The sequence below is a fragment of the Pan paniscus genome, chromosome 14, assembly GCF_029289425.2.
Source record: "Pan paniscus chromosome 14, NHGRI_mPanPan1-v2.0_pri, whole genome shotgun sequence".
Classification (NCBI taxonomy): Eukaryota; Metazoa; Chordata; class Mammalia; order Primates; family Hominidae; genus Pan; species Pan paniscus.
In genome coordinates this window covers 32,659,129-32,671,778 of record NC_073263.2, presented here as the reverse complement: position 1 = coordinate 32,671,778, position 12,650 = coordinate 32,659,129, and the positions used below count along the sequence as shown (strand labels likewise).

Genomic DNA, 12,650 nt, shown 5'->3' with positions numbered 1-12,650 from the left:
AGTGCTTCGTTCCATCACGACCACGTGCCAGGCACTGCGATAGGCTCTGGGTATGCCAAGGGAATGCAGCAAACCCCTCTCCTGCTCTCTTGGGGTTTGTATTTCACTGGGGAAAGTCCATAAAAAATAAGAAAGGGAGATGGGCTTACTTATCCTGGGAGGAATAAGATAGGGAGATAGTAAGGGATGGAATTTTAAATAGAATGGTCAGGGAGGGGTCTTGCTGCACTGATTTTGATCCAAGACTTGAAGAAGTGGAGTGGACCATGTGGCCCTGAAGGAGAAGAGGTGCAGCCCTCCATGGGCTAACAATGAACCAGATCTGGTTCCCAACAACAGGAATTCCTTATGTGTAGGATACAAGGAGGTGGAAAGTGATGAGTGTGGTGAGGAGGCACGGGGCTGAGATGCCTCCTGTCTTCAGAGCATCTTCCAGTCTAGGCTGGCACGTATGAGGCTGGTCACCTTTCAGGATTGCTGCATTTGTCTCTCATGTCACACCCATTGCTAGCTCCTCGGGAGCTTCCACTGAGAGTTGCTGGAGATTCTCCCATTTATCCCAACAAATCTCTACAACGTTCAGTCGTCATGATTTATCACATCGTCGTTCATGAAAAGAGTAGTCACAGCATGGAAGTCGCTGAGCATTTGTGTGGGGCTTGGTTATTCCCAAGTTCTTGTCAAGCACATATCACCATTTCTCTTCCTGGTGTAGGAGGACAGGGTAAAATCATGGAGGAGATGACTTAGTAAGGGAATAGAATTTGTGGAGTAAATCATGGGAATTCTAATAATGCAATCTATTATGATAGATCCCTGGGGTAGAAAGGGAAGTTAGAGGTTGTTACAGAGATGTTCTCATAGCTCCTGACTCCCATCCACAACCTTTTTTCAAGGGGTAGCCACCTCTGCTTGAATAGCTCTAGGAACAGGGAGCTCACTGCCTCCCAGGGCAGCACATTTCATTTCTGAACAGTGCACATTGTTAGACAGTGCTTCTCTCCTGCACAGAAATGTACTTTCCTATCTCTGCCTTCTGGAGTCAAATCAACCATATTCATTTCTTCTCCCACTCAAGAGCCACTCAAATATGTGAAGACAATAAGCAGGCCCACATATGTTTCTTTTCCTTCAAGCTAAGCGTACCAGTTCACTTCTCCTTGAGCATGCCCTCCTCCAGGAAGCCTTCTCCATATTCCTCCCGCAGCCCCCTCCATGTGATCCCAGAGCCCTCCGTGCATAATCTTACCAGTGCATTTACCTCAGTGCTTTTAGAATTCTGTTTAGAGTGTCAGTATTTTTCCTCCTGGGCTGTGTATATCTTTATGTCCTTGGTGGCTTCTCAGAGACTGGCATGTCTATCTGCTTAATTGATGTCTGCTGAATGAATCGAATGAGTGAGTTCTAATAATAAACTGTAAAACCACCTCTTCGAGAATGGGCAGGAGCCTCTGCAGCTAAGCAGAGCTGGGGATTCCAAATGCAGATCTGAAAGCTGCAAGACCATTTCTGGCCTCACAGTCCCAGAGCTGAGATCCTTGCTTTGAAATTCTCTGTATAAACTTTACACAAGCTTATGAAAGCCATTAGCTTAATCCAAGTCACTAGCATTGGAATCTGAGCCCAGGTTGTTGGCAGGAAAATATAAACACAAACCTTAGCTCTGTGTTCAGGTTCTTCTTCCTCCCTCAGTCATGACTCTGATGTGCGGATTGTTTTGCTACAGGACCTGGAAAACTGATTTGCCCAAAGGAATGTGTACCCTGGTGTCCCTCTCCGTGGAGCATGAGGAAGCCCAGCTCCTGGGTGGTGTGCGAGCAGTGGTGATGGACTCGCAGTACTTGATAGAACCGTGTGGCTCTGGCAAGTCAAGACTGACTCACATCTGCAGGATAGACCTGAAGTAAGTGCTGACTCCCCTAATGGTAGGCTCAGATCTTGGGAGTCTCAGCTTGTACAGCACATCCAGCAGGGATGTCACCCTGATTTCTTATTTCACTGTATTTGTTTCCTCATTGCCATTAGTGTGCTTTCATAGGTGGATATGTATGCCTCCCCTCTGTCTTTCCCCCTTTCCTGAAATTCTGACATTTCTCCTGCAACTGTTTGTCTTTCTTTATTTTCTGTTTTATGCCTACTTATATTTCTGTCTTTCTCCCATGAAACACACACCAGAAACAGAGCCTGACACATAGTAGGTACTCAGTAAATCAGAGTTTCCCTCTCTTGTGTTTCTTTTTGAGACAAGGTCTCACTCTGTCACCCAGGCTGGAGTGCAGTGGCACCATCAGGGCTCACTGCAACCTCCACCTCCTGGGCTCAGGTGATCCTCCCTCCTCAGCCTCCCCAGTAGCTGGGACTACAGCTGCCCACCACCACACTCAGCTAATTTTTGTATGTTTTTGTAGAGACAGGGCCTCGCCATGTTGGCCAGGCTGGTCTCAATCTCCCAACCTCAGGTGATCCGCCCACCTCAGCCTCCCAAAGTGCTGGGACTACAGACATGAGCCACCGTGCTCGACCATGTATTTCTTTTATGCCTGTCCCCTTTTGCTGCTCCCTCTGGTAGTTCTTTGAGAAGTAAGTAACTTACATCCAACCCCTTCAAGGCATTCATGATGCTAAACCCAGTTCTTGGTCTGGGTAGACAAAACGGAGTTTTCACAGTAAATTCTGGATTTCATCTGAATCTTTTCATTTTACTCCAAGATGTTGGTATCATTTTAAAGCACCAGATGAGTACTCAAATGACAGCATGAATACTTAGCAGCCAGGACGTTTTCAAGGCCCCTGATGGCAGAATGATGTCCTGAGCCCCTCAAGGCAGCAGCCCGAGCTGTCTGCAGGTGCACTGGTCATCGGGGCCCAAGGGCAGCCCTGTCCACCAAAACTAATTGCTGTGATTTGGAAAAAAAACTTTCCCACTTCCTTTCTGATTTCTTTCCCCACAGAGGTCACTCCCCAGAATGGTACAGCAAAGGCTTTGGACATCTGTGTGCAGCAGAAGTTGCCAGGATTAGAAACTCTTTCCAGCCCCTCATTGCTGAGGGCCCAGAAACTAAAATCTGAGTTTTGCCCAGTGTGACATCAAACTCAGGGAAGAGGAAACTAAAGTGACGAGTGTGGCAGAGAGTGTGCATGTGAGAAAGCGAGAGAAAGAGGAACTGAAGGACGTGGTTAATGCCTAAAAATGGAAACGTTAAGAAGTTGGAATGTTGGAGATGCAAGAATTTCCAAGAACTTTCTTAGCCTTCCTGGAGATGGCTACATCCCTACTAATATAATTTTTAAATGAGAACTTTATATATATTACTTAAAATTAAATGGATTATTCCTTGTGCATTGCCTAATTTGCTATTTAAAGGCTTCTAAGAAGCATATACCTAACTGTAAATAAATGTATGTATAGCATATGTACATATGTGTGTATATCTCCATCTTTACTGTATATATGTAAAATACCAATTTTATATAGAATTGTGTGTTTTGAAAATGACGGTGTCTGACTCAGTGAGTCCCCTCCTCACACAGTTCTTTCCAAGTGGCTCTGGGCCCCATCTCTCCACTGTCCTGTAAGCTGTGCAGAACCTGCTGCTAACACCAAGGTGTGAACATGCCCTGATGCCTAACCAAAGATTAGTTAACCAAAGGAAAATAACATTAAAGGAGACTTATGTGTTAACGCTTTGTTTCTGTTATTCAAAAACTGAGAGTGGAGATCTGGGATAAAGCAAGGAAATAATAATTACTCCTCCTTAAAGCAAACGGAGGGGTGAGAAGTCATTACCAAATTTAAAGCTAGATGAGGAGTTGCCACTGGGCCCAGTAAGATGGAATTTCAGTGAGATATGGACCACCGGAGTCAGCGAGAGTGACTGAAACAGAAGCGATACCTCTCACTCCCATGCCCATCACTACAGACCCCAAGTCAAGATGAATATCATAGCCTTTACTTATTCACAGCCAAAGGGAGCCCCTGTGTTGTCTCAAGTTTTTATAAATACATTTCATAATGTTATTAAATGTCATTCTATTTGACCAGTGGCCTATTTGGTCACAGTTAATTGGTGTTTTCTTATTGCACTGAATTCAACTCCAGACACCATACAAAGGGAGATGATGGCCATTCCGTTCAAATCCTAGATCGTTACAGCTTCAGGGAATTCATATTTTGCTATGTGTAGGATACTCTTAAAATGTAATTCATTAAACTTTTACAATCTGAAAGACAGGGTTTTTAACTAACATGAGAACAAAACTATGTTCTTTGATTAGTTTTAGATAGTATAATCGGGTTTATTAATTCTTCTGTGTTTCTTCACTAGCCAGTCCAAGCTACCTATGCATTTGACCCAACCTTATTTATTATTGTACAGATGAAGCGAATTGACTCCCTTTAGCCAACTGCTAATGGATCGAATGTGCTTTTTATTGTAATTCAACAGCTATGGAGAGAAAGATAACTTATTGTGTGTTTGATTTCAGGGAGAGAGATTTTCTTTGGTCATCCATAATAGAGATTGATAAGATTTAGCAACTGGTGTTGGAGAAAAAAAGAAAAGCAAATGAGTGTTTTCAGGTTTTTTTGTATTATATGCATTTATGTAATGCTTCTGTTATCAGCAATGTGCAATTATTTTATTGAGAGGAATAAAAAAGCTTTCTATGAGTTTGGTATGGTGCGAAGAAAATCTTACAGTTTGAATTATGACCTAGAAATTTTTCATTCCCATGTCTACCTAAGAAGGTAGCAGTAAATCCATAATTTACCTTTTGGGCAATGCTTTGTGAGCAAAACAAAGTCACTTCTGCCATAACATCTTGAATTTAACCATATATGCCAGATTACTTTATATGCATCAACAAGATCACCAGTGAAGTTTAATCTAGCTAAACACTGGTCCTGCTCCTGAGATGGGATCCTATGTGTTTGGAAAACGTGATAGGCACACGAGGATGAGTGGCTTTGTATCGCCCAGAGAGGTGCTTGTCCAGATTTCACATGCACATGAATTGCCTGGGGATCTTGTGAAACTGCAGACTCTGCTCCAAGTAATCTGGGCTGGGCCTGAGATTCTGCATTTCTAAGGAGTCTCAGGGATGCCTATGCTGCTGGCCTAAAACCACACTCAGAAACGAGGACCTAGAAGATCCCTGAAACAGAATAAGAACAAATGTGATTGTATTTCTGATTCTCCCTCTCTTCGAATTATCTGACTTTTTTGTTTTTGTGCACATAGTAATCATATCACCGCTGCATAACAACACAGTGCATCTTTTTAAAACAAGGAAAAGGGAAAAAAAGGAGAAAAAACAATGCATCAAGCTTGTTTGTCAAATACCACAGTATTTTATTCATTGTTATCTTGCCAATGGAAATAAAGTATGATATTGCATTTAAATATTATATTTATACCTCATGTATATTTTTACCTCAATTGTTGATATCAATCATCAATTGTAAATAAAAAATTGCCAAGGCAAATAAATTTATATATATTAAATATTTCCTATTTTCTATAAAATAGATGTTGATTTTCATGCTTCATCTTTAAATGGAAAATTTGCTTCATGAGGAAGATTTCTCCCAAGATAGCCTGCCATGACTTTGACTCCTTGGTACCATCTGTAGTCAATACTGTCTTCAAATACAAAGAAGTTGTTGTCAACAGACATTCACTATCAGGCTGGGTGCCTTACCTGGATCTAAAGGATTAAAGTGATGGGTGGGGATTTTTTTTTTCTTAAATTTCATTGTCCTTAAATCTGGAAGTTATAAAACCATATTCATAATATTTTTATCAAAGGTTTAGTAAACTCTTTAGCTACATTTTATTTTTGTTAAGTGGACAAGAAATCAAGATATGATGAAATGACTTACAGCCGCACTACTAGACCATGAAAAGTAGCCACAAATGACTCTAAATCTCTTCCCTTCTACCCTTGAAATCTGAGCATCTCTTCTAAATATCAGCCCAGAGAGCCCTTAAGAAAGCCGGGGCTCTCAAACATTCTCAGGCACAGGCTTCCAAAGCCACAGAAGCCCAGAAGACTGTATGCCCCTACAAAAGTTGTCCCAACTCTGCTCTCTTATCTCATGCACACCTTCCCCTCTTACTTGCAAGTTTTGCTTTCATAGTAGGCAAAGGGGGAATTCAATGGCGCTTTTTCTCTTCTACATGAAGGAAAAGAATGTGATGGTTATTCTAGCAGCCGCAGGCTACAGATGTCCTGAGAGTATGGATCATATGAATTCAAAGGTGATTCTTGCTAATTACTCTGATCTCATCACCATATATGTATCAAAACATGCAGTGACTACGTACCCCACAAATATGTACAATTATTATTTGTCAACTAAAAGAACTTTGAAAAGGAAAAAAAGTTTTTTACATTATTCCAAACACTCTTCATGAAATTCTTAGACATAAAATTGTTCCACCTGTGTCTTTTGATATTTGGTTACAGAAAAACTGGACATATGGTTCCTTCTCAGGAAGATAAATGTAAAGGTTTAAAACAGACCCCAACCAAATGGAGTGTCACATTCTGACACGAACGCAAAGTCAATGTGTGCTGACTGCACAAGCAGTGAATAAACACCTGACCTTGTGACACTGGAATGTTGCAAAGTCATGAAGTTTAAACAACTGATGATGTACAATTTTTGACATTCCATAGGCAGACTATATCCCTTGTAGGTTTTCTTAAAGACAGTGTTTACTTTCATTTTAATAATCCCACTCATCAGCCTCCTAGATGTCACCTAGTTTATATCCTTCTGGTGCACAGCTGAGGCTCAAAATTCCCAGCAATATTGTATCTCTGCAGAAAACTTGCTTGCATAAGACTTTTATTCACTCAGCACACATTTATTCAACAGTGAATAAGAGTGGGACACAAGTAGGCAGAGGCGTTAATACAAAGAAGACATAATGTGGGGCAGAAACTGTGATATACAGTCAATTTTCATTGTTTGTGGTAGTTCCTTTCTATAAAGTTGTTGCAAACACTGAATTAGTGAATACTGAACCATTGCTCCTAGGAGAAATACAGGATTAGGTTCCTGTGAGCCTCAGGTCACAATATTTTTGTCAACCCACCACTACATAACCTTGTTTTATTGTGTTTCTGTTTAAGACACCTTATTTAATATATAGTTCTTATACGTTAGTTATCTGCAGTATTTCTTTATAATAAAACCCTAGCAGAGAAGGATTTAACATTTCCCTGATGCTGGGTAACATAACTGTAAATTTCTTGGGCTTTCAGCCTCTCAACAGTACTCTTTTTACTACACTTTAAAAATCAGTTGTCATTTTATGAATCCACAAATTTAGCTGTTTTTCTGTCTTTTCCATAGTTTCTTCATGCACTATAAATATCACTTCAGCACTTTCCAGAACAGCCCCAGGTACATATTGGTGAACTTCCTTTTCTGGAGGTACTATATTGTTGATTTATTAACAATGAACTCACACCAGTAGCCCTATAACTCAAGCATGAACGAAGCTCATCTAACATACATATTTTCTCCATGAGGCATACCCCCAGCCTTCTTGTACTTAGGAACATTAGACAGCACTTTAGTGCAACATCTGGGGGTCATTTGAAAAGTGAAATTACCACCCAAAAACACAAAAATTTGAAAAAAATGGCAATTAATAGACTGTAAAAAGGGCACGTTTATAGTATGTGAGCTGAAACAAGAAGGAAGCGAGCACACTGACCTCAGCTGGGAATGTGCATTCACATCAGTGACTCCCATTTGTTGACACTCTGAAAATGCCCAAAAATGACCATAAAATCACTGCATGTATTGATCTGAGGGTTACAAATAAGTGTTAGTGAGTAGATGAGTTCACAAATGTAGAATCCACAAATAATGAGAAGGATCTATACATACAACACCCAGTGACAGATTACTGTGAATTCTACAAGAGCCCAGGGGAGTCAAAGGACAGGATGTCTCACCTGAGCTGGAAGAGCTTGGACTTTATCTGTTAAGCAAACTAGAGCCAAGAGGCAGAGAAATGAACTCACACTTGTTTTGCTGAAAGAGATTTAAAATGGACTTGGAATCCATTAAAACAGACTTGGAGTATTAACAGTAAAACAGACTTGGACTTAAGACAGACCTGGAGCATTACTAGGCACAGGAGCAGGGTTGTAAAGTTACACCCGTCTTTGCCAGTGTTCTTCACCCGTTTCCACATTAGATGTATTAAAGGTGTCTCACCACCTGCCGTTCCTGAGCTGAAACTAATCCATGATAACTTCCCTTTCTTTTCATTTTATAACTCACTCCTTTCTCCTATTTAATGTAGAATATTTAGGAAAACTTGGCATTCATTTGATTAACCTCAGAGAAGATACTTTTAAAACCAAAATAACCACACATGACCTGGAGAGAACCAGATCAGTCTAGGTGTTACATGATCCTAAGATGCCAAGAGCTGATAAGATGAGATTACTGGTGAGATCCCCAAGGACAAACCCCAAATCAGCAGGAAAGGTTGGGTTGCCAGGCTTATGCCTCCTTCTCTTGTTATCATGCCCATTGCTTGTCACAGGAGGTAGGCTTATCCCAGTGATGAGTGAGTGCTAAGCCCAAACCCCTCCTCACTGCCAGAGGAAGTCTTTAATCGGCAGAAGCTAAGCTTGAGTTGTCAGTTTGCCTCTGCCCACAACTCCAGCATGGCCAAGACATGGAACTAAAATCCTTCCCATAGGCCAGACTAGTCTGTCCTTTCCTGGCTAGGTGGCTAGCTTGGGCCCCTGAGGGTGCAAAGGAGATGCTTTGGGTTGGTAACCTTAATGACTAGTGGTTTTGTTGAGGATGGACTGGCATGATGAAGGGCAGAGTGATCTGTGAATCCAATTAAAAGACTGTTGTAACAGTCTAGGTGAAAAATGCTTGTGGGCAAAGAAGTGGATAGCTTTTAAAACATATTTCAGAGCTATAATAGAACTAATAAGATCTATATACTAGCTTGTTTTGAAATGGTGGGGGAAAGGAATTATCTCAAAATGACTCTGGATCTTCTAGCTTGGAAAAACTTTGTGGTAAATTATTTAACTGATATAGGGACAAAGAAGAGGAGAAGCAGATTCAGGGGGGACAGCAGAGCAGGGAGAGAGCCAGGTTAGAAAGGATGGCCAAATGAGCTCTGATCACACAATGCTTGTGGTGACTGTGAACCATCCAGGTGGAGATGCCCAGCAGCATCTGGGCATATATACAGGTCTGTGATGGTTAATTTTGTGTCAACTTTAGTAGATTATGGGGTGCCCAGATTAAACATGGTTTCTGGGTATATCTGTGAGGGTGTTTCCAGATGAGATTAGCATTTGAGTAGACAGAGTCAGTAAAGTATAGTTGATCCTTGAACAGCACAGGTTTGAACTGTATGGGTTCACTTATATGTGGATTTTTTTGACAAGTATATTGTAAAAATTTTTGAAGATTTGTAACAATTTGAAAAAACTCACAGACCGTGTAGCCTAGAAATATTTAAAACGTTAGGTATTCATGAATTCATAAAGTATATGTAGATACTAGTCTATGTTATCATTTTCTAACATAAAATATATACCAATAAATTATTAAAGGTTATAATTTATCAAATTGTGCACACAAACACAGACTTACATAGTGTCATTTCCAATTGAGAGAAATGTAAACACAAAGAGGCAATATTAAATCACAACTGCATAAAATTTATTGTAGTACATAATATACTACTGTAATAATTTCATAGCCACCTCTTGTTGCTATTTCAGTGAGCTCAAGTGTTACAAGAACTGCTTAAAGTTCCATGTGATGCTCATCATCTCCATGTGAGTAGTTTGTCTCTCCAGTAAAACGCATATCACAATAAAAAGTAATCTCTTGCAGTTCTTAAGTGTTTTTCAATGTGCAATATTGTAAACCTTGACTAACACCAGGGGACCCATACGAAGTACCACTAGTGATGCTGGAAGTGCTCCTAAGAAGCAGAGAAAAGTCATGACATTCCAAGAAAAAGTTGAATTTCTTGTTATGTACCATAAATTAAGGTCTGCAGCTGTGGGTGCCCATCATTTGAAGATAAATGAATCCAGTGAAAGGACCACTGTGAAAAAAAAGAAAGAAAAGAAAAAAAAGGAAAAGGGAATTCATGAAGTTGTGGCTGCAGCTATACCAGCAAGACATGAAAATCTTAGCACTTTTAGTGAAATACCTTTTAATCATATATTGAAAATGTAGCTTTTATGTGTGTGCAGGATTGCTACAAGAAAGACATACCTACAGGCTTTAATATAATTTGAGGAAAAGCAAAGTTATTATATGATAACTTAAAACAAAATGAAGGCAAAGGATCTAAACCTGGAGAATTTAATGGCAGCAAAGGATGGCTTGATAATTTTAGAAAAAAGTTTGCCTTAGAAAATGTCATGATAACAAGATAAGCAGCTTCTTCTGACCAAGAGGCAGCAGATGAGTTCCCAGATGTCATTAAGAAAATCATTGAGAAGAAAGGATATCTGCCTGAAAAGGTTTTTAATGCAGATGAAAGTGCTCTATTAAGGAGAAAAATAATGCAAAGGACATTTATTAATATTATTAAGAAAGACAAATAAGCACCAGAATTTAATGCAGGAAGGGATGGGCTAACTCTATTGTTTTGGCAAATGCACTTGGGTTTATGACCAGGATTTCCCATATCTATAAAGCTGCTAACTTCAAGCCTTGAAGAGAAATGATAAACATTAGGTGCCAGCATTTTGGTTGTAAACAAGGCCTAGTCAAGAAGAACTCTTTTACTGGATTGGTACCACTAATGCTTTGTCCTGAAGTCAGAAGTAACTTACCAGTAAGGGATTGCCATTTAAAGTTCTTTTGATATTAGACAATGCCCCTGGCCACCCAGAACCACAATGAGTTCGACAATGAAGGCATCAAAATTTGTCTACTTGCCCCCAAACACAATGTCTCTAATTCAGCCTCTAGATCAGGGGGTCATAAGGACCTTTAAGGCTCATTAAACATGGTACTATATGAAAGGATCATCAATGCTATATAAGAAAACCCCTCTAGAGAGAACATCATGAAAATCTGGAAGTATTACACCATTTAAGATGTTTTTGTTGTTCCAGAAAAGGCCATGAAATACATCAAGCTCAAAACAATAAATTCCTGTTGAAGAAAACAGTGTCCAGATATTGTGCATGACTTCACCGGGTTTATGACAGAGCCAATCAAGAAAATCATGAAAGAGATTGAGAATATGGCAAAAAAAAAAAAAAGTGGGGGGTGGGTGAAGGGTTTCAAAATCTTGGATTAGTTCAAGAGCTAACAGACACCACATGAGAGGAATTAACAGAAGATGACTTGATGCAGATGAGTGCTTCCAAGCCAGCTGATGAGGAAGGAGACATAGAAGCAGCAACAGAAAACAAATGCATACAGACAACCTAGCAGAGTTCTGCTTATTTAAGACTGCTTTTGACTTCTTTTGCAAGATGGACCTTTCTGTGAAATGGTCACTGAAACTAAAGCAAATGGTGGAAGAAGGATTGATACCATATAGATACATTTTTAGAGAAGTGAAAAAGCAAAAAAAAAGTCAAATAGAAGTCATTATGTATTTTCATAAAGTTACATTGAGTGTGCCAGTCTCTCTTACCTCCTCTTGCACCTTCTCCACTTCTTCCACCTCTGCCACCCCTGAGACAGCAAGACCAAACCCTCCTCCTCCTCAGTCTACTCAATGTGAAGATGGTGAGGATGAAGACTTTTATGATGATTCATCACCACTAAATGAATAGCAGATATATTTTCTCTTCCTTATGATTTTCTTAACATTTTCTTTTCTCTAGCTTACTTTATTTTAAGAATACAGTATACACATATAATACAAAATATTTGTTGATTGTCCATTTATGTTATTGGTAAAGCTTCCGGTCAATGGTAGGCTGTTAGTAGTTCAGTTCTGGAGGAGTCTACATGCAAATTTTCAACTGTGCAGGGGTGTGGATGCCTCCAATTCCCACATTGTTCAAGGGTCAATTGTAAATTACTCTCCCCAATGTGGTTGAGCAACTTGCAAACCACTGAGGGCCCTAATAAAACAAAGGCAGAGGAAGGAGAAATTTGCCCATTTTTTCCTCACTCACTACTTGAGCTGGGATGTCTCATGCCATCTTCTCCTGCCTCAGACTGGGATCTACATCACTGGCTTTCCACGGGCTTCCAGACTCAGACCAAATTACAACCGCAGCTTTCTTGGATCTCCAGCTTGGTGACAGCAGGTCATGGGACTTCTCCGTCTCCAAAATCATGTCAGTTAATTCCTCATAATAAATCTCCATATATATCTCCTATTTGTTCTGTTTCTCTAGAGAACCCTAACTTATATAAGGTCTGAAACCCAAGGAAATGATCAGTGCCCAAGGCTGGGGGTATATCACTTTACTCACTTAAGTGGTGTCATTCCTGACCATGTACTTAATCATCCAGTGATGCCCAGCCACCCCTTCATGTCCCCAGTGACTACATTGACCTCCCTATCTGGTGGGTCATAGGTCACTGATAGCCTAACTCTCCCGCTAGGCTATAGACTTTTAAGGGCATGGATCATGCCTCAATTAACTTGGAAACTTCATCT

General features: G+C 40.2%; 1 protein-coding gene across 4 annotated transcripts in view; it reads left to right on the top strand.

Moving 5' to 3' along the window:
* STARD13 (StAR related lipid transfer domain containing 13) overlaps nt 1–5,407 on the top strand; it is a 248,496-nt gene extending 243,089 nt beyond the window's left edge. For all 4 annotated transcript variants that reach the window (XM_008952226.5, XM_008952225.5, XM_003826871.6 and 1 more), the window contains 2 exons: nt 1,727–1,903; nt 2,952–5,407. In XM_008952226.5, the coding sequence (XP_008950474.4) occupies nt 1,727–1,903; nt 2,952–3,069 (295 nt within the window). In that variant the 3' untranslated portion in view covers nt 3,070–5,407. The remainder of the gene's footprint in view (nt 1–1,726; nt 1,904–2,951) is intronic.
* The last annotated feature ends 7,243 nt before the right edge of the window (nt 5,408–12,650 follow it).